Source organism: Eschrichtius robustus, chromosome 14 (genome assembly GCF_028021215.1).
Source record: "Eschrichtius robustus isolate mEscRob2 chromosome 14, mEscRob2.pri, whole genome shotgun sequence".
In the NCBI taxonomy this organism is placed as follows: Eukaryota; Metazoa; Chordata; class Mammalia; order Artiodactyla; family Eschrichtiidae; genus Eschrichtius; species Eschrichtius robustus.
The window spans coordinates 1798166-1819832 of record NC_090837.1 but is presented as its reverse complement, the minus strand read 5'-3'; the positions used below and the strand labels follow the sequence as shown (position 1 = coordinate 1819832).

The following is a 21667-nucleotide window of genomic DNA, read 5'->3' as shown; positions in this document are numbered from 1 at the left end:
AGTGGCTGTATCAATTTACATTCCCACCAACAGTGCAAGAGGGTTCCCTTTTCTCCACATCCTCTCCAGCATTTATTGTTTTTAGCTTTTTTGATGATGGCCATTCTGACCGGTGTGAGGTGATACCTCATTGTAGTTTTGATTTGCATTTCTCTAATGATTAGTGATGTTGAGCATCCTTTCATGTATTTGTTGGCGATCTGCATAGGTTCTGAAGAACCTAGTGGCAGAACAGCAATAAAGACGCAGACGCAGAGAATGGATTTGAGGACACGGGGAGGGGGAAGGGTAAGCTGGGACGAAGTGAGAGAGTGGCATGGACATATATACACAACCAAATGTAAAACAGATAGCTAGTGGGAAGCAGCCGCATAGCACAGGGAGGTCAGCTCGGTGCTTTGTGACCACCTAGAGGGGTGGGATAAGGAGGGTGGGAGGGAGACGCAAGAGGGAAGGGATATGGGGATATATGTATACGTATAGCTGATTCACTTTGTTATACAGCAGCAGCTAACACAACGTTGTAAAGCAATTATATTCCAATAAAGACGTTAAAAAAAAAAAACAAGCTGACCACTTTGATGTGCGTGGGGATGGACTCCGACGGAGGCCGGAAGGCTGTGGTTGGACCCTCTGCGGAACGATCGTTTCCCTTGGTTCTGGCCCAGACCACACAAGAGATACTTGTGCTTTAAGTGGGAACAAAACACACGCCTCAGGATCCAAAAGGGATGTTAATATAGCAACCAGGGCCCCAGGAGGCGGAAGGAGGTCCCTGGGAGGAAGTGAGGGGGCCCACACCCGGGTCTGCCATGCACCTCGTTGTGCTGGGTTTGCCTGGATCTCACATGTGGTGACAAATAGTTGAGATCCGAGGCGCCGGGGAGGAGGAGAGGATAATTATGAATTATGGTTGTATTGTCCCCGACGATGAGACCTGTGGTCCCCTTAACTGGCTTACCAACTAATTCCACATTCCTGTGCAGAATTCAGCTAATCAAAATGAAACTTAGATATTAAAATCCCAGGCTTAATGGTTGGGGACATTTTATCTCCTGCCCAAGTTGTGTTTCCTCCAGCTAGAAAGCTTGGCTTGGTGATCGTTCATCTGATGCTGGTTTAACTCTTTAAAAAATGTTTATTTTGGAATAATGATAGATTCACAAGAACATCACTGAAATCAATATACAGAGCCATCTTACCACCCAAAACAGCTCCTTTGGTTGCACTTCCATCCGTAACTCCTGGCAACCAGCGATCTGTTTTCCATCCTTATGATTTTGTCATTTTGAAAAGGGTATATAAATAGAATCATACAGACCTTGCCTTTAGAAATTGGCTTTTTCCGTTCAACCTAATGCCCGTGAGATCCATACAAGCTGTCACGTGTATCGCGAGTTCAAACCTTTTTTGCTGAATAGTCATCCAGGGTCTGGATAAATTGCAGTGTGTTTAGCCAGTCACCCACTGAGTTATGTTTTGGTTGTTTCCAATTTTTGACAATTACAAGTAAAGCTGTTATGAAGAATTGTGTACAGGTTTTTGTGTGGAAATAGTTTCTCTTTCTCTGGGGTAAATGCCCAGGAGTACAATTGCAGGGTCATGGGATAAGTATTTTCAATATTTCTTAAAACTTCCAAACTCTTTTCCAGAGGGGCTGTACCATTTCACATTCCCACCAGCAACGTACGAGCGATTTAGTTTCTCTGTGTCTTTGCCAGTGTTTGGTTCAGTCAGTCTTTTAGTTTAGTTGTTCTCATTGTGGTCTGAATTTGAATTTCCCTAAGGGTTAGCGATGTTGAAGATCTTGTCTTCTGCTTATTTGCCGTCTGTGTACCCTCTTCAGTGAAATGTCTCTTCATGTCCTTTCCCCTTTTTCTAACGGGATTCTGTTTTATTTTGTTTTTTTACAGTTGAGTTTTTTTTTTTAACATCTTTATTGGAGTATAATTGCTTTACAATGGTGTGTTAGTTTCTGCTTAATAACAAAGTGAATCAGTTATACATATACATATGTTCCCATATCTCTTCCCTCTTGCATCTCCCTCCCTCCCACCCTCCCCATCCCACGCCTCTAGGTGGTCACAAAGCACTGAGCTGATCTCCCTGTGCTATGCGGTTGCTTCCCACTAGCTATCTATTTTACGTTTGGTAGTGTATATATGTCCATGCCACTCTCTCACTTTGTCACATCTTACCCTTCCCCCTCCCCATATCCTCAAGTCCATTCTCTAGTAGGTCTGTGTCTTTATTCCCATTTTACCACTAGGTTCTTAATGACCTTTTTTTTTTTTTTTTTTCCTTAGATTCCATATATATGTATTAGCATACTGTATTTGGTTTTCTCTTTCTAACTTACTTCACTCTGTATGACAGACTCTAACTCCATCCACCTCACTACAAATAACTCAGTTTCGTTTCTTTTTATGGCTGAGTAATATTCCATTGTATATATGTGCCACATCTTCTTTATCCATTTTACGGTTGAGTTTTGAGAATGCTTTATATGTTCTGGATATGACTCCTCTGTCAGATACGTGGTTTGTAAATGCTTTCTCCTAATCTGTAGCTCATCTTTTTATGCTCTTAATAGGGTCTTTCACAGAGTGTGAGGTTTTTAGTTTTTATGAAGCCCAATTTATTTAGTTTTCAATTTTATGGAATGCATTTCATACACTGGCGTCATAGCTGAGTACTCTTCAATGGACTGTAGGTCCTGAAGATTTTTTTCTACGTTATCATCTACAAGTTTTACAGTTTTATGTTTAACATTTACTGTAGGATCTATTTTCAGTTAATGTTTTGTAAGGTGTGAGATTTAGGTTGGGTTATTAATTGATTGATTGTCCTATGGATGTCCAGTTGCTCTGGCATTATTTGGTGAAAGAACTATCTATCCTTCCTTCATTAAATTATTTTTGATTCTTTGTCAAACATCAGTTGACTGGACTTGTGTAGGCTGTCTCTGGGTCTCTACTGTGTTCCACTGATCTATTTGCTGACTGTCAGGGTGTGTCTTTGTAACTCATTTTCTTTCTGAAAATTCACCCCATATTAGGACAATGTTGTTATCTTAGACTTGTGAGCATGTACAGAATGTATTTTATGAGTCACTATAACAAAAGTAATGGCACTTATTTTTTTTAAGGAGGACATTTTCTCATGGGAGGAGATGATTCCAGAAAAATGAGGATCTTATGTTTTCCCTAGAAAAGACTTTTTTGCTAGTTTAATGAATTTGTCCTAATTCAGACAAATCCCAAGGTGTCCTCCACCGTCCCCTCTTGGATTAGGAAGGAGAAGGCATTGAGGGTCTCCTTTGGGAGTTAAACCCTCCAGGGTCAAGGTGCCCCTCTTAGGTACAGCTGGCCTGGCACTGGGGTCTGTGAGCCGCTGTTCCCTGGAGGAGTTTCTGGGGACACCTGATGTCTCTGTGGTTAACTTGAGCTGGGAATGAGGGGGCAAGGGGTGAAGTGGGATTAAACGTTAGGAATCTGAGGCCAGGACAGGTGCCCTGGTCCTGTTTGAACCAAACTGGAAGCAAGTCTGTGTGGCGACCCCAGACTCACGAGAGAGCTGTAAATAAACAAGATGTCTGGCATCAAACAGTCCTACGTGTGTGGCTCAACACAAGATTTTCCTTTTTAAAAAAACAAGAATCTTTGCAGCCCCTTCCTGTGAAATGGGGATGGAGCTTTTGGAAAGAACCCCTACCTGCGGGCTGACAGGAGCTTACGGCCGCCCTCGCGCTCACACATTCCTGCCTCTTTCTGCTTCTGTTTTCTGCTCCCCGCTCCACCTTCCCTGGGACCCATCTCTCTGCTCTGAGACGCCGCAGCTGTAAATGCCAGATGCAGGAACGGGCCTGGGGACCAGTCTAGCCCGTGTCAGCGCATTTTCCACTGAGACCTTCCTGACTCGTGTTACCTGGGCCACGGGGACGATTTGAAAACACGTTCTGTTCAGTTTTGAGGCCGGCTGTTCTAATTCCAGATCCCCATGTAAGTTCACAGGGTTTTTTTCTTTGTTTTTTGCTGGAAGCATCGGAGCAATTTCCTCTCTGTGTGTTTCCCTCACCCGCTGGGCAGGTTTACACACAGAATATAAACCGTGAGCTAAGAATCAGGAGTCTGCAGGCCCCGTTCCTCTCAAACTGGAGCCGTGAGGTTTAACAGAGGAGAGAGGGCCTGGGAAACCACGGGCGATCACATGGAGAATTGAATTCCCTTCTGGCACCAGACCCACCCCTGCGTCCAGCACCCCGCGGGGACAGGGAAGGCGGAGAAACCCAAGTTTCCCGCACGTGTGGACCCCGCGTTCCCCGGCTCTGGACGGGTCCTCGGTGGGCGTCTCTGACCCGGATCCGGTGGCCGTGGCCGTGCCGCTGTGTCCCGCACGAGCCCCTCCCGGCGTCCCCGGCCGTGCTCAGCTGCACGTGGGGGGATCGGCAGGTCGGGGGCCTGGGGGCATCTGGGCCTGAGGTCCCGCCGCCAGCTGAGGGTGAGGACGAATGCGTGTCAGCACCTGCCGGGCCGTCTGTGCCTCGTGTGGTCACGACGTGTCTGTCCACGGACAGGACGGACCGACTCCACCCCAAAGGGACCTCTATCGGCCGGTGGGCCCGGAAGGGCCGGGCGAGCCGGGGATGCAGGCGGCATTTGGACAGGGGAGGGCGCGTGCGGGGCCCGGGGCCAGGGCCTTGGGGTGTCCTCGGATGACCTGGTCACACACTGAGGGATGTCGGGAGGGTCCGAGCACAGCGCCTGAGGGTCCCCAGTGCCCCGGGCATGGCCCGCCCCTCCGGGGAGCCAGGACAGGGAGAGCTCAGCACAGGTGGTGCTGGGGTGGTGCGGGCATGGAGCCGCAAGGCCCCCTGAGCCCCTGCTCCGTGAGGTCAAAGGTCTCAGCGTCTCACCCTGTCTGACCTTTCACCCTCAGCACTTGGGCCAGCTCAGCCCACCAGGCTGCCCGGGTCTCCCTTTCCAGAGGTGAATCTCAGGTGTCTCCTTCATGGGGCCCTGCCCTGCCCCCATCCTGCCAGATGCTGAGATGCTGGAATCTGTCTTAGCATCTTCAGGAGGGACTGCCTGTGATTCTGTGGGAGAAAGAAGCACCCCAAAATGCCAGAGGAGACTGAGGCTGGATAAACGGTGTCCCCCGTCATCCCCACCCAACATTACCTCTGTGATTCTTGCTTCCCCTAAAGGTGGGACGTTTCAATCACGCAGAGTCCTGGCCCCTGGCTTGTGAGGGGAGCCTGGCTGGAGAGGAGGGGGCCAACAGCACCTGCCCACAGCTATGAGGGGGGGCACTTGGACCCCTTCCATTGCTTTACTGAGGGTCAGAATTAAGGGCCGTGGAGACATCTGTGTTTTGCTTGGGACAGAGATAGGCAAGTACCTTTCCGACCAATGTATAAGTTAAACTATATACAGTCAGCCCTCCGTATCTGAGGGTTCCACATCCACAGATTCAACTAACCTCAGATGGAAAATATTCAGAAAAAAATTCCAGAAATTTCCAAAAAGCAAAATATCAATTTACCATGCACTGACCACTATTTACATAGTACTTACATTGTATTAGGTATTATACGTAATCTAGAGATGATTTAAAGTATGCAAGAGGATGTGTGTAGGTTATATGCAAAAACTACACCACTTTTTCTACAGCCCTTGAGCATCTGTGGACTTTTGTATCCTCGGGGCTCCCTGAACGAATCCCCCATGGTTACCGAGGGGCGACTGTACTGGCCTAAAAAAGCAAGCACATTTCTAAACAAGGAACATTCACAGGCTGTTGTCAGGTAGATTTTCTCCTCTCCTGATGTGCGTCTCTCAGAAGGAGACCCCTTGCTGTACTAGCAGCAGACAGTGAATACTCGATTAGTCCCATTTGCTTCTCCCCAAATGGGAAGTCCTTACGGTTGTTTGCAGAGATCTCGGATCCCATAGGAGAGATTCCGCAGGGCCCGTGTAGCCCTTCCCCGTGGGACGTACTTAGGTGGACACGTCTGGTGAAGAGTCAGGGCTTCCCTCTGGACCACAGGGCTCCACAGGGTCCTCGGCCTCAGGACCCAGGAGGGGGTCAAGGGGGATGCTGCTTGCCCACCCCACCCTGACGGGGACGCCCTACCTCCTGGGCCCTGGGGTGACTGGCTGGGATGATCTTCCGCCCTCGCCCAGGCACTCAGGAGGCTGATGGGCGGGCGGCGCCTCCCACGCCTCTGGGAAAGTGGGCCGTGACCTGGGTGCCTCGCCCTCCTTTCTCTGGCAGCACCGTGACCGGGCTGTTCACACCATCCAGTCGTGCTCCTGGGAACCGTCTGGGTCTCCTCTCCTGGAGATGTGCTGAGAGCCTTTGTTCCATTTCAGCTGCAAACTTCAAACACACACAGAAGGAGGGGATCTGCTGTTTCCATCACAGGCGTGGAGCCGGGAGGAACCCAGACAGAGGCAGGAGTTTCCCATCTTGGGTGTGATCCTGGCCTCAGACCCCAGTCTGCCCTCCACCCTGCCGACCACACAGGCACTTGGCTCGTGGGTCGTGCCTGATTTTTAAATTCCCGTTGAAGAGTGATCTAGATCCAGAGTCAGAGGGTCAGGACTTCGGCCTCTATGCCGCTCCCACATGGAAATGCTTCCCTGCGCTCAGAGCAGGGCTGGCGATGAGAGAAGGGGTGACCCTTCTTCCTGGGGAAGCGTCAGGGCCTCTGATGACGTGGGAGCCTGGTTGCTGGCTCCTTCTAGCGCTGGGGCCGTCACATTTCATTACTTTACACAAGCATCACACGTAGTTTAAACAAACGGGACCTAGTTAAACTGAAAAGCTTTTGCACAGCAAAGGAAGCCATGACAAAACGAAAAGACAACGTACCGAACGGGAAAAGATATTTGCAAATGGTACGACCGATAAGGGGTTAATATCCAACATATATTATAGAAACAGCTCATATAACTCAACATCAAACAAACAAACAACCTGATTTAAAAATGGGCAGAAAAACCGAATAGACATTTTTCCAAAGGGCAAATGCAGATGGCAACAGGCCCATGAAAAGATGCTCAACATCTCGAATCATCAGGAAATGCAAATCAAAACCACAATGAGATATCACCTCACACCTGTCAGAATGGCTATGGTCAAAAAGAACGCAAATAACAAATGAGCATGTGGAGAATAGGGAACCCTCCTACACTGTTGGCGGGAGTGGAAATTGACACAGCCACTGTGGAAAACAGTATAGAGATTCCTTAAAAAACTAAAAATAGAAGTACCACATGACCCAGCAATTCCACTCCTGGGTCTATAGCTGAAAATAAAACAAAAATAAAAACACTAATTTGAAAAGATATATACACCCCAGTGTTCATAGCAGCACTATTTACAATCGTCAAGGTAGGGAAGCAACCTAAGCATCCATCAAAAGATGAATGGATAAGGAAGATGTGGTCCATATATACAATGGAATACTACTCAGCCATAAAAAAGAATGAAATTTTGCCATTAGCAATAACATGGATGGACTTGGAGGGCATTATGCTAAGTGAAATAAGTCAGACAGAGAAAGACACATACTGTCTGATGTCACTTATATATGGAATCTAAAAAATACAGCAAACTAGTGAATACAACAAAAAAGAAACAGAGTCACAGATATAGAGAACAAACTAGTGGTTACCAGTGGGGAGAGGGAAGCGGGGAGGGGCAATGCAATATAGGGGTAGAGGGAGAAAAAAAGGGGAAAAAACGGCACATAGCAGTGTCCTGGAGGGTCTGGTCCTGCCCGGGGCCAAGGAAGCCTCGCTGAGACTGGGCGGGGGTCACCAGCAGGTTCTTATTTGTATTTTCGATTTTGTGGGGTTTGCACATTGCACAGTGCAGTTCCCCTGCTGATGACCTTCTGTGGTTCTAAATGGCTGCAGCCACAGGGCTGTCTGGGACGGAGCACGAAGGTCACAGCAGGCTGAGACGTGAGGAGGGGACAGAATAGGCAGCCTCTGTCTAGCTGTTAGTGGCCCTCAGGTCCATGTGTGTCGCCTGAAGGACTTGTGGAAATCCGGAGGCCGTCCGCACCCCCAGAGTTTCTGATTCTGTGGCGGGGCCCTGGGACGGCCTGGGATGACGCCGAGGCTGCTGTGAGGACCACTCTTTGAAAACCGTCCTCAGCATTGGACGTGGGATGGGCTGCCAGCCGGGGTGGCCCAGGTGGCATGTGGATGAGGTCAGGCGTCTCGGACGCAGCCTGAAAAACAGGGTGAGAGAAAGGAAGGCTTAACCTTCTTAGGGTCTTTCCCGTGGACTTTCTTGAGCCTTTGGCTGTGTTGCCCCCTGAGTGTCCTTATAGGGTTTGAGGCTCAGGTAAGCTCATCTCCCTGAGTACCGGGCCCCTCTCTCCTGAACCAGTGTGTGCTCAGACAGAGGATGCCCCTATCGGTTTCTGACCCACACGTTCTCCTGCAGCCCAGCCCGGTGGTTGGGTGCCCGGGGGCATCAAGTAAGAGGTTCTTGACCTATTGATTGGGAGTCGATGAGATACCATTGATCCCGGTTTCCTGTGGTGCTGCTGGCTTCCCAAGCTCCCTGGCAAGATTCCTGGACGAGTCTCTGCATCTCGTGGAGGGCAGAGCAGCTGCTGCCAGGTGCCCTGAGCTGGCATCCAGGAAAAGCCCAGGGACGAGACTTTCTCTCTTGGGAGAGCGAGAATCCTAGGAACAGGGTCATTGATGGAACTGTTCACTTATTCGTTCTTTTGTCCATTGGTTCAATAAATATTTAGTAAGCGCCTGCTGTGCGCCAGACACTAGGATAGGCGCCAGGGATACAGCAGTAAACGAGATAGCTCACTGTGTGCACGTTCTAGAGAGGAAGACAGCAGACAAATAAATAAGTAAATACATAACGTGCTGCGTGGAGATCAGTGCTATGAAAAAACGCGGTAAGAGGAATGGGCAGGTTGGTATTGTTTTGAATGAGCCGGCAGGGTCTCCTGAGGAGAAGGCCGGGAGGGAGGGAGGGAGGGAGCCACGTCGTTGTCTTGGGGGAGAGCTTTCTAGAGGGAGGACACAGCAAGTGCAAAGGCCCTGAGGCGGGAGCACAGCAAGTGCAAAGGCCCTGAGGCGGGAGCCCTGGCAAAGGAGAGCCGGGAGAGAGATGGGGTGACCCGCCCTCTCCGACCACAGGGGTTGCGATGGAAGGTCAAGGGCTTTGTGTATTGCCAACCTCGTGGGGTCTTGTGGGCTGTGAGGGTGCGGCTCTCACATCAGTTTTGGCAGCTCGGCTTCTCCGGCTGGATCATGAGGCGTATCCATCCTCTGTCATTTCAGACTCAAAGGCAGTACATCGAGGCTACCAATGAGAGCAACCGAATCTTCCTGTATTGCGCCTTCCTGGACTTCAGGTACTATCTGCGTGGGCAGGTCCCGGGGCGAGGAGGGAGCAGAGGAGGGGAGTGAGGGGGCCCAGGGTGTCCACGCTCGGTCACACGTCTGTCCAGGTTATGATCTACTTTTATTTTTTTGCTTCTTGTATTCTCTTTTTCTTACTCCAGTTGGATTTTTGTGTGTATTTTTTTTTTAACATCTTTATTGGAGTATAATTGCTTTACAATGGTGTGTTAGTTTCTGCTGTATAACAAAGTGAATCAGCTATACATATACATATATCCCCATATCTCCTCCCTCTTGCATCTCCCTCCCACCCCCCTAGGTGGTCTTTTTGTGTGTATTTTTGATGCCACTTTATCTCTGCTATTGACTTCTGGTGTATACTTCCTTTTAATTTTTTTGTAGTGGTTGCCCTGGGGCTTAGAGTATATATATCTTTAATTCATCCGTGTCTACCTTCCAATAATATTTTATACCACCACACATGTATTCTGAGACATTACAACAATCTTTTCACAATTCTTCTTGCCCATCCATTGCACTATTCTTGTTGTACATTTTACCTTTACAGATGCCAGAAATGCACAATACATTGCGAGGATTTTTGCTTTAGAAAGTTAGTTATCCTCTAAAGCAATTCAAATTAAGAAAATAATAATTGCATATTTCCCTTCATTTTTTTCCATCTCCAGCTATTTCATCTCTTTGTGTAGATTCACAGTTTCCATCTGGTATATTCCCGTAACTTTTCTTGTAGTGTGAGTCTGCTGGCAGTAAGTTCAGCAGACTTTTATTTTTGAAAGATATTCTCACTGAGCTTAGAATTCTGGGTCACTTTTTTTCCCTAGACTTACACTTTAACAAATGATAGAAGCAATATATCAAAACATTATTCTTTTAAAAAAGAAAACATTATAAAAAAAGCTTTTGTCCTGTTGGACCTTTAGATCTTATCCTGATCTCTCCTCTTGCCTGTAGTAGCCACAGTGGGGAGATTTTTTTTGTGTATTTTTTGATAATTTATGCATGTTTTATATTTATGTTCCTGGGAAATATATGGTGTTGTTTAGTTCCATGTTTCTTGCATCATTCCACCATCCTTATTTTGTGTTCTGCCCACATCTCTTTTCACCGACATGTAGTATTTTTTCATATTTATACACACACATTCCATTTATGCACGTGAAAGAGCAGTTTTCTGCTCAGATGCCAACTTCCTAGGTCACAGGGTAAGACACATATTTTCCTGTTATTTGATATCTCTTGACCTGGCTGCCATGGCAGATTTATTTATTCACAAGTCGGGGAACCAGGCTTCTTGTTTCCGCGGGTTCCCTGGGACGCGGATCTTTCCATGCACACAGAGGTGATGCCACGCGGGGCTCAGCTCCCCTGGTTAATGAAGACATCGTCACGGCTTCGTGGCTCCATTTGGGAAAATGTGACTTTCACGGTTTTTAATTCGCAGTCACTCTTGGCGTCAGCAGAGGGGACACGTTCCATCCTAGGACCACGCTCCCCGAATTCGTGCCTGCTAGTTCTCAGGTCACCCTCTAATTCAAGTGTGGCGTTCATACATTCCATGGACAAAGGTCACATACAACCCAGCAGCCGGTGTCGCTGGTTCTCCTCAAGGACCAGGGACAGGTTAGCCCTAACAGGTGGCAGGGTGGGGCAGGACGTGCCCATCTTTAAGGCCCTTTTATCCTGACGTTATTGGGGGGTTGCTCCTGAAAACTGGTAGGTTTGAGTGGTCCTGGTTGTGCTCTCTGGTCTCTGCTAAATGCTCCCCACCTCACTCATCACAAACACTGCCTCTGAAGCCGCTGTCCCCGAGCCTCAGCCATCAGGCTCAGTGCCACCCCTGAGCCACCTCCAGACGACCCTTCCCACCTCACCCTCGGGTTCCACGCTGCCCAAGCTCACCGAGAGTTACAATCACACAACATCCTCGCAGGGACACCCTCTGCCTCAGGGATGAAAATAAAGATGCCGCTAGTGTGTGCTTTGTTCGCAGAACACCGCAGGAGCGGGGCAGGACTGTCTTTATCCATCACCCCTCTGGGACGGCCACATTTCTCATCCACGGCTGACATTGCCGTGAAAACTGAATGTACAGCAAAGAGAAACCTAGAGCCTTTAAATTTCTTCAGCTTTATAAAAGCTTTCCCCAGGGGCCCCTGCCTTTGGCGGAAGCAAAGATTTGTCTTTGCTGATCACTCAAAGTTGCAATTTCTGGGAAGAACCATTTAAGCATCCTTTTTTTTGAATTTGAAAATATAGAGAGATACAGGGAAGAAAATTGTAGTCGCTCATATTCTCACCACAAGAATGACCACAGTTAACATTTGTGCATTTTTGCTTCAAGTCATTTTTGTCTTGGTTTATACTTTAAGAAATAAAGCAAGTAATACGTCAAAACATTATCCTTTAAAAAATAATAAAAAAGCAAAACATGTAAAAGACTTTTACATCTTATTCTGGTCTCTTGCCCTCTCTGTGGGGAGTTTTCTCAATAAGTTATCTATAATTTATGGTTATGTTCATAGAAAATATATGATCTTCTTTCGTGTCACGCCCTTACATCATTATTACGCATTCAACATTGTATATTAAGTTTCTGTGTTTTATCCATGTGGATACATGCTGCTTTTGACTGATGTATATACCCTACCAAATTTTATCCAGGTCCCCGAGGTGGACACTAGGTAACTTTAAAATGTTCTCTAGTATCACGCATCATTCAGTAAGTACCCCAGACGCATCCCTGTGCACAGAGCTCAGAATTCTCTAGAACTGGGATTGCTGGGTTGCAGGACCCGCACACTTCACGTTTTCTAGATTTTATTGAAATACAGTTGATTTACAATGTTGTGTTAATCTCTTCTGTACAGCAAAGTGATTCAGTTATACATGTATATATTCTTTTTCATATTCTTTTCCATTATGTTTTGTCACAAGATATTGAATATAGTTCCCTGTGCTATACAGTAGGGCCTTGTTGTTTATCCATTCTATATATAATATCTTGCATCTGCTAACCCCAAACTCCCACTCCATCCTTCCCCCAACCGCCTTCCCCCTTGGCAACCACAAGTCTGTTCTCTGTGTCTGTGAGTCTGTTTCTGTTTCATAGATAAGTTCATTTGTGTCATATTTTAGATTCCACATATAAGTGATATATGGGATTGGTCTCTGTCTTTCTGACTTAACTTCGCTTAGTATGATAGTCTCTAGGTCCATCCATGTTGCTACAAATGGCATTACTTCATTCTATTTTATGGCTGAGTAGTATTCCATTGTGTATACGTGCCACATCTTCTTTATCCATTCCTCTGTTGATGGACATTTCGGTTACTTCCATGTCTTGGCTATTGTGAACAGTGCTGCTGTGAACATTGGGATGCATGGATCTTTCTGAATTATAGTTTTGTCTGGGTATATGCCCAGCAAAGGAAACCATAAACAAAATGAAAAGACAGCCTACGGAATGGGAGAGAATATTTGCAAGTGATGCAACTGACGAGGGCTTAATTTCCAAAATATACAAAGGGCCCATACAACTCAATAACAACAAGAACAACAAAACCAACCCAATCAAACAATGGTCAGAAAATCTAAATAGACATTTCTCCAAAGAAGACATACAGATGGCCAGTAGACACTTCATATTTATTGGACGTTGGACCAGGTGTTTTGCAAAGTGATTGGGCCAAAGTGGTTATGCCGCTTTCCCCTCTTGGAAGGAAGGAGGTGCTTGTTTCGTGGGGTCTGATCAACACCAGAAACACCCTAGTCTCGTCAGCCTGGTGGTGAGAACGCTTTCTCGGCCCACGGGCCAAGGGTGGGCTTTGCTTCCCACTGACGGTTCCTCCTGTGTCCTCAGCTCCGGAGAAGGCATCTGGTCGAACCAGGGCTGCGCTCTCACCGAAGGGACCCTCAGCTACTCTGTCTGCCGCTGCACGCACCTCACCAACTTCGCCATCCTGATGCAGGTGGCCCCGCTGGAGGTAAGCGCCAGGCGGGGAGGGGCTCTGGGACCGCGAGGAGGTGCCCTCTCTCCGTCAGCCTGCGGTGGGGGCCGGGTGGCAGGGCTTTGTCGTCAGCGCCGGGGGCTTCAGCCGCAGCCGGGCAGATGGGAGCCTGTGCAGGTACGGAGGCCCGGCGGTTGGGGACATCCATGACGCTCCGCTTCTTTGGCAAAAGCTCCTGTGCTCCAGGTTTCCTCAGCCAGCACCTGTGCAGACCCTGGGTCCCTCTCGAGGATGCACGTGCCGCCTAGGAGGTGGTCATGGCCGCGTTTTCTGTCTTTGGTCACTGGGCTGTGAAACCCTCCCTGTGCCATGGGCGTGTCCAGCAGAGCGAGGTCCTCGGCTATAAACAGTGTGCCTGGATGTCCAGAGAAAGTGTCACCAGGGGTGGCATACAGCTGCATCTATGTCCAGGGTGGCCACGCCGTGTCCTCGGAGCATTTCTGCTGTGCGACAGGAGACCCTGGGCTGCAGACGGGGCCCTGGACCTATTTCTGAGGGACCTGACTTCCAGCCCCAGCGGGAGTGAGCCCTGAGGTGGGGGAGGGGATTTCCGACCGCCCCCTGCGTCCTCCTCTCCAAACGGGGCCAGGACGTCTATCCTCAGGTTAAGGATGGCAGAGGCCCCTCCTGGTTGGGTTTCTCTGCTTCAGAATATTTAATCTTTATTGCCTGCTAGGCTCGGTCAACACTAAGAACTAGAGGTTAACTTCTGTGGTTCGAGGGAGGCGTAGCTTGTAGGAGAAGACAGAGTGCTCTTTAAAAATGCAGATGTGGGGCCTCCCTGGTGGCACAGTGGTTAGGCATCCGCCTGCCAGTGCAGGGGACATGGGTTCGAGCCCTGGTCTGGGAAGATCCCACATGCCGCAGAGCAACTAAGCCCGTGCGCCACAACTACTGAGCCTGTGCTCTAGAGCCCGCGAGCCACAACTACTGAGCCCGTGAGCTACAACTACTGAGCCCGTGAGCCACAACTACTGAGCCTGCGTGCCACAACTACTGAGCCTGTGCTCTAGAGCCTGCGAGCCACAACTACTGAGCCCACGTGCCACAACTACTGAAGCCTGAGCGCTTGAGCCCGTGCTCCACAACAAGAGAAGCCACTGCGATGAGAAGCCCGCGCGCCGCAACGAAGACCCAACGCAGTCGAAAATAAATAAATAACTTAAAGAAAAGGCAGATGCCCTGCGGTGGGACCCTCCGAACTATGACCAGTCCCTGACACCTGGGCGTGATGACTTCCTTGGCTTCTTAGGCCCACAGAGAAAACTGAATTTTCCTGGTGGGGGTGGGAGAGCAGGGAGTCGATGGGGCTTCTCCTAGGATCTCCTAAGATGCAGGGCGGGTCGGGCACCTGGAGACAAGTTTGGTTTCATCCCATTCTGGTTGTGGAGACTGAAGATGTTTTACGACTCTGAATTTCTGGCTGCTCCTGAAGATCGTGGCGGCGCTGGGCCAGAGCTCTCACCTGGGGCAGTGGGGCTGGAGCTGGGCAGGGGCTTTCTCCTCCTACATCAGTGGAGCTGAGTCCTCCAGCCACTTGGCACACCGGCCACTTGTCAACAGGATGCTCTGACCTCCTCACTCCCACGTGCCTGAGGGAAGGGAGGTGGCGGCCGACGGGCAATGAGATGCCCCGGCCGGCTGGGTCGCCGTTGCCGCATGACCTGCTCTGGCAAACCCACCTCCCGTCACGCGGGCCGCCCTCTCAGGGCGCGTCCACTCGCAGGGTCTGTGTGTTTATGAACAGGCTCCGTTCTCCTGGGTGTTGAACTCCAGGCGCTGCACACACTGGGCGTCAGGAGGTATCTGATGAGCCCGTGATTGCATCCGTCTTGTTAGGGAAGGTGTGGTTCTTATAGCAACACCCAGACGGCAAGCGGCGTTTACCTAAGGGTTGGCTCCTTATCCACCATCATTCGACAAATACCTATCGGGTATTGCCAGGCCCAGAGGTTCATTTGTAAACAAGAAAAACCATGCGTTTCTGCTTTGGAGTAGTTTATATTCTAGTGGGAAAGACAGAGCATAAACAAATTAGCGGGTAAATCGGTAAGTTCGAAGAGCAATAAGTGTAGGAAGAGCCTTGGAGGGAGCGATGGAGGAGACGGCAGGTGGGGAGGGAGCGATGGAGGAGACGGCAGGTGGGGAGGGAGGACGCCTTCTGGGAGTGTGGTCTGGGCGGTTGTCTCCGAGGAAGTGACATTTGAATGGCCAGCAGAGTCTTGTCTCTAGGAGGCCTGGGAGAGGAATATTCCAGGCTGAGAACAGCGAGTGCAGAGGGCAGGAGGACTGACGAGGTTGGCGTATCGCGGGTGGAAGGTGGTGAGCAGGGCGGCCTTTCCATCACAAAGCGTATCATGGATTTTACAAGCAGACTGTGAATTACTTATGGAGACTCCGGAGAGGAGTTCCTGGCGGTCTCTAGGAGGACACGGGGGCTGGTCCGCCCCCCATCCCGCAAACTCCCTGCATGGACACACGCAACACTGCTGATCTGAACAGATGACCCCCTTTGCTCTGCCCGTGGTGAAGCTTCAAGCGAGGGTGGGGCGAGCAGACTTCTCAGCAGCCCCATCAGACGGAGTCGCCAAGAGTTGCTAGGTTACGCCTGGGAAAACTGGCGACGCGTGAAATGAAGCCCAGGCGTTGACGCATCAGCTTTTAGTTTCAGAGCGGGCAGTTCTGTCGTAGACTTGAGGGGTGCAAGCCCACCTGTTCGCCCAGCGCACCTGTTGTCCAGGCAGGTGTGACCCCCCCAGACAGTCCCAGTGGGAGCGTCTTCTTGAAGGTGTGACCTTTAGGGGGCAGTTGAGTGACTGGCACCTCCTCCCTTTCCGTTTCCATCCTTCCCACGTGCTCGGTCAAAACCCTTTCTCAGGACTTCCCTGGCGGTCCAGTGGTAATGAATCGCCTTCCAATGCAGGGGATGCGGGTTCCCTCCCCGGTCGGGGAGCTAAGATCCCACACGCCGCGGAGCAACTAAGCCCGCACGCCACAACTACTGATCTTGCGCACCTCAATGAAAGAGACCGCGTGCTGCAAACTACAGAGCCCACGCGCTCTGGAGCCCGCGCGCCACAACTAGAGAGAGAAAACCCACACGCCACAACTGGAGAGAAGACTGCGCGCCACAACAAAGATCCCGCGTGCCTCAACGAAGATCTCGTGTGCTGAAACTAAGACCTGACGCAGCCAAAAAACCAAAAAAACAGAAAAAAAACACCTTTCTCTCGTTGACCTGCAGCTCTTTAATCCTAAGTCGGGGCGCACGCTGGGTTGTGAACCATTGGTAGCTGGGGGGATCAGTGCGGTGGGCCGTTGCTAGTGATTTAAAGAAAAATGAAATAAGATGACAATACAGCCGAGTGCATTGGGAGTCGGGAGAGTAAGTCCCTGTTCGCGAGACCCAAGCATCACCGCCCTGACTGCGCGAGGCTCCGGTTCTGCTGGTCCCTCCACCCAGTCGCTTCCTCTGCCGCCCTTGCTTATCCTAGTCCGCAGGTCCTGACGCCACTCGTATCTCCTGGCACATCAGGCCCTGGCAGATGAGAAGCATGGCTTCTGTGGGGCTCCCGCCTCCACCTCTGTCCTCCACCCAGGGCCCCTTGTCCTCCCTCCTGCCAGGGCCTCGGCCCTCGTGGCTCCGTCTTCATCCTTCTGGTGTCACAGGGGAGAGTCCAGCCACTCACGTTGGCCCCCGGCAAAGACACCGCCCTGCCGCCACGCGGCACCTGTGTCAGTAGTGCCCGGAGGGTCTGAGTGGTCCTGTGACCCAGCCCCCTCCTGGACAAGTGGAGAAAATGAAGCCCAGAGGGCGGGGTGGCCCAGCCTGTGGTCACTCATCCATTCATCAATGAATTGTTGAGCTCCAGGTGATCCCGAGGCTTTTTAGGCGTTATTCTGGAAAAATACAGCGCTCAAGATCTTGAGTGCAGACGGAGACACGGCCTGTGAGGGCAAACGTGGGAGGGTCAGGCGGGAAGAGAGAGGTGGCCCCGCAGGGCCTCCTGAGCGGGGGGTGATGGGTAGAGACCCCAGGGGGGTGCGGGGGAGCCATGCAGACGCAGATGGAAGGGCGTCCAGGCAGGGGGGCCGTGGGTGTGAGGCCTGAGCATGAACAGCAAGGAGGCTGGTGCATGGCAGGCGCCAGGGAGCTTCAGACCCAAATGTCCGGGGCGCCGAGAGGCCGCAGGGGTGATGGGAGTGGAGGCCATCACGGAGAGTGTGGTGAACTGAGAGCCCTTGCCCTGCTGACGGGGCAGCGGCTATGCACGCGGGCTGGAGCTGCCGCCTCTTTGATTGCGAAAAGCTGGAGACGGGTTTTGTGCAAAATCTCCTGATTTTTAGATGTGTCATTAGTTATCCTTTCTAGGCCACGTGTGAGAGATGTATCCGTGGCCCGGGCCAGTCCGATGTCTGCAGACCAGCAGCCTGAACCCCACGTGCTCAGGGACCATCGGGTCTTGTGAAAACGCTGATCTAGGTTCCTCAGGTCTGGGTGGTTCCCTGCTCACAGGGCCCAAGCGGTGCCCAGGCACTGCTGGCCCCAGACCTCTCTCTGAATAGACCCTAGAGTCAGGCATCTTGTCTGTCAAAGTCAGATCAAGCTTGTGTTCACGTCCCGTGAAAGTGGCTGGGCCGGTTGTTACAGATTTGAAGGGCGAGTTAGGGTTAGTCTGATTCTAAACATGTGCTCTGTAGCAGGTGGAGATGGGACCTCGGTTGGGGGTCTGAAGGGAGGCAGTGGGACAGATGGCCCTCCAGGAAGTAAGATGCAGAGGAGACTGGTGAGACTGCCTCTTGGGAGAGCAGTTCCAGGGACGCAGGAAACAAGACTTGCTCTACAGTGAGCCGCAGGCAGACCGAGAGCCAGAAGAAGGGCAGGTGTTCTGTCTGCAGCCGTGGCAGCCCTGGGGTCACTGGAGGTGGGTTGTGGTCCTGGGGGTCACAGAGCAGAGTGCCTGCTGGTGACAGTGAACACAGGAAAGGCACTGTTTGGGGGTCTCTTCCCTCCTTCTGGCCTCGCCACGCGGGCCTCACAGATGAGGGTTTGGGGACTTCCCCAAGGTCACCAGAGTCTGGACTTGAGCTCTGCCCTCCTGTGCAAAGCTCAGGCTGGTGGTCACGCCCCTGGATGGACCCTTTACCCACCGAGGACTAAATCCAGTTTCCTCTGTGACATGGGTGGGTCTGTTGGGCAGTGGGAGTGGGCAGAGGGGCAAACACTCAGCAGGAAGTTGTGTTTGTGCCTGCCGGTGGGAGAGGGAGAAGAGGCAGCTCGGTCTAGGAAGCTGGAAAACTGTGGTCACAGAGCATCTGTGATTACAGATCTGTCGCCACTCAGTGGCAACACCAGATTTAGACACAGTCAGTGGGTGTCTTCATGGAAGCAAATCATATCTACTCATCGCCAGGAAAGGTCGATTTGAAAATGGTTTAAAATTAGCTGTGCTAAAAATGAACGTTTTCATGAACGTTAAAAAAAGCAACAAGGCAGTTATCACAGGTAGATGCCAGATCCGTGGGGCTTTCGGAGAATTAATGAAAACAGCACGAATGCCTTTACTTCCCTGACGTTGAGCCCGTGCCTTCCTGGGCTCCTGGGCAGGCTGTCTCCTCCGAGCCCGCGTTGCTTCTCCCTGCCCGTCTCTCCTGGCTCCTCTCCCACCCAGCTTCCGCCTCGGGGGTCTGCCCTTGGACCCCCGCCTCCCCGAGCGAGTCAAACAAGGGTCGGGAGAGACTGGACCGAGCCCCCCGGCCTGTGTGGTACGCCCCCGGTAATGCATTTGTGTGGAATGACCTCAGATGAGGGAAAAATACAATTCGCAGCTTGGGGAGGCCGTTGCTGAGGTCTGAGAGTGCATTGCTCGTGGCTCCTTCCTGGTGCCCAGCGGCTGGCGTTCGGCAGGGGGCCGGCTGAACAAGTGTGTGCATGAGGTAGTCAGTTCCACAGGGGAGAGCAGCTTGGAGGAACGCAGGAGCGCTCCCCCCAGATGCCGGAAAGCCCGGTGCATGCGGGTTTAGTCAGTACCCCTGACTCCCAGGCACAGGGACCAAAGGTGCACAAGAGGAGGCCGGCGGGCACTGGGACCTTGCTCATCTCTAAGGACTGACCAGCAGCGGGCACCGGGGACCGAGGAACAGAGCCTCCCGCTCTGGTGGGCTGCTCCAGGCAGGATCCGGGGCAGGGGGCAGGCGGGCATCACCCCGGGTTTCTTGTTGAAGCAGCAGTAACCGCAGTGGCTGCCTTATGAGTGGAATTTATAGGTAGGAAGGGAAGTCAGAACAGGCAGGATCAGGGGCTGCCCCTGGCTCCCTCATGGGCTCCTTGACAGCAGCCTGGGCCTGGACATCTGTCCTGGGAGGGGGCAGGAGAACTGTGCCAGGACAGGTGCACCTGCGAAGGCTGGACCACAGGGGCCCCTTCACCTTCCCATCAGTCAGGGAGCCTGGGGCCGGGGGCCTGGCAGCCACAGGGAAGGAACGGTTCCCTGAGACAGAGTCACAGCCCGTGGTCTGCAGGCTGACTTTGGCCGGTGGATGTGTTTCAGTTAGCCCATTATTTTAAAATAATTTTTTAAAATTTATTTTATTGAACAAAATAACATTTTACAACATTGTGTTAATTTCTGCTATACAGCAAAGTGATTCACGTTCTTTTTCATATTCTTTTCCATTACGGTTTATCACGGGATATTAAATATAGTTCCCTGTGCTCTACAGTAGAACCCTGTTGTTTATCCATTCTAGATATAATAGTTTGCATCTGCTAATCCCAGCCTCCCACTCATCCCTCCCCCACCCCCTCCCCCTTGGCAACCACAAGTCTGTTCTCTAGGTCTCTGTTTCTGTTTCATAGATAAGTTCATTTGTATAATATTTTAGATTCCACATATAAGTGATACCACATGGTATTTGTCTTTCTCTGTCTGACTTGTCCTGGCCATTATAAATAGTGCTGCAATGAACACGGGGGTGCACGTATCTTTTCGAATTATAGTCTTCTCCAGGTATATGCCCAGGAGTGGGACTGCTGGGTCGTATGGTAGTTCTATTTTTAGTTTTTTCAGGACCCTCCATACTGTTCTCCATAGTGGCTGTGTCAATTTACATTCCCACCAACAGTGTACGAGGGTTCCCTTTTTCTCCACACCCTCTCCAGCATTTGTTATTTGTAGACTTTTAAAAATGATGGCCATTTTGCCATTTGTCAACATTTCAAAACTCAGAGATAATTATCTAAAATATTGGATTTCTGGTTTTCTTAAAAAGAAGAAGAAGAAGAAGACGATCTGGCCACACAGAGCTTCCACTCCTGACGGAGCAGCCCTGCTCCCTGCAGGCGGGGGTGTGCACTGCAGTTCTCCACAGTCCCCACCACTCCCTATCACCTCCCTCACGCTAGGGGCCATTCATCATCATGTTCTCATTATTCTGCTTTTAGGAAGACAGTAAAATGCTTCTTGTTCTTTTCTCCGGTGGGAAAGCGACATATGCACTAAGAGGAACTGTTGGAAAAGAAAGGAAGATAAAGATGTCTCTTTGTGGAAGAATAGCTTCACTTGTTTAGTATGTGTGCACACTCCCGGCTGGCCTCCTGAATTTATATAAGCTGCCTCTCTGGAGGCACTGGCGTTTGTGGTCTCTGACTCAGAGGAGTCTATGTCCTGAAGCAAACTCCAGGCTCTTCTGGGCATTTCTAAATCTAGCCGCTGGTGGGAAAGGAAGGGCACAGCTGGGGCACACCACGCCTTCCTGAGGCTGGAGCTGCAGTGCGGGGCTGGGAAGGGGGTGGTGTCCCACCTTCATAGGAGCCCCTCCTCCGTCTCTCAGGGCCCATGTCCAGTCTGGGCTGATGGTTAGAGGACCCACCGGTGGCTGCCACACCCTCAGACTCTGGCTGCCAGGGAGGGGCGCCGGAGCCTAATTACAAGGCGGCCCTGGGGCTGGTGAAATGCCCCCTCTCTGAGCTGTATTTGTGGTCCTGGTGGGTGTATCACAGACAGGCCAGGCCAGCATTTAGTCCGGTGCTGGCGGAGGGCTTGATTCACCATCGGGAAGCAGGTTCTTTCCTCCAGGGTCTCCAAGCGTGCAGGTCACTTAGGCAGCTTCTGATGGGCACCTACTGTGTGTGGCTCTGTCCCCATCACTGGGGTGTGGCCAGCAGCGGCCCCACTCTGCTTCCGGGTCAGCTAGGCACTCGGCCCCTCCCCCAGCACACCGCATGACCTCGAGCAAGGGCCCGCT

The 21667-nt window shown here is 51.0% G+C and overlaps 1 protein-coding gene across 2 annotated transcripts in view; it reads left to right on the top strand.

The window, feature by feature from the left end:
- ADGRD1 (adhesion G protein-coupled receptor D1) overlaps positions 1 to 21667 on the top strand; it is a 144872-nt gene that overhangs the window by 84038 nt on the left and 39167 nt on the right. For both annotated transcript variants that reach the window (XM_068563324.1, XM_068563323.1), the window contains 2 exons: positions 9327 to 9400; positions 13273 to 13396. In XM_068563324.1, the coding sequence (XP_068419425.1) occupies positions 9327 to 9400; positions 13273 to 13396 (198 nt within the window). The remainder of the gene's footprint in view (positions 1 to 9326; positions 9401 to 13272; positions 13397 to 21667) is intronic.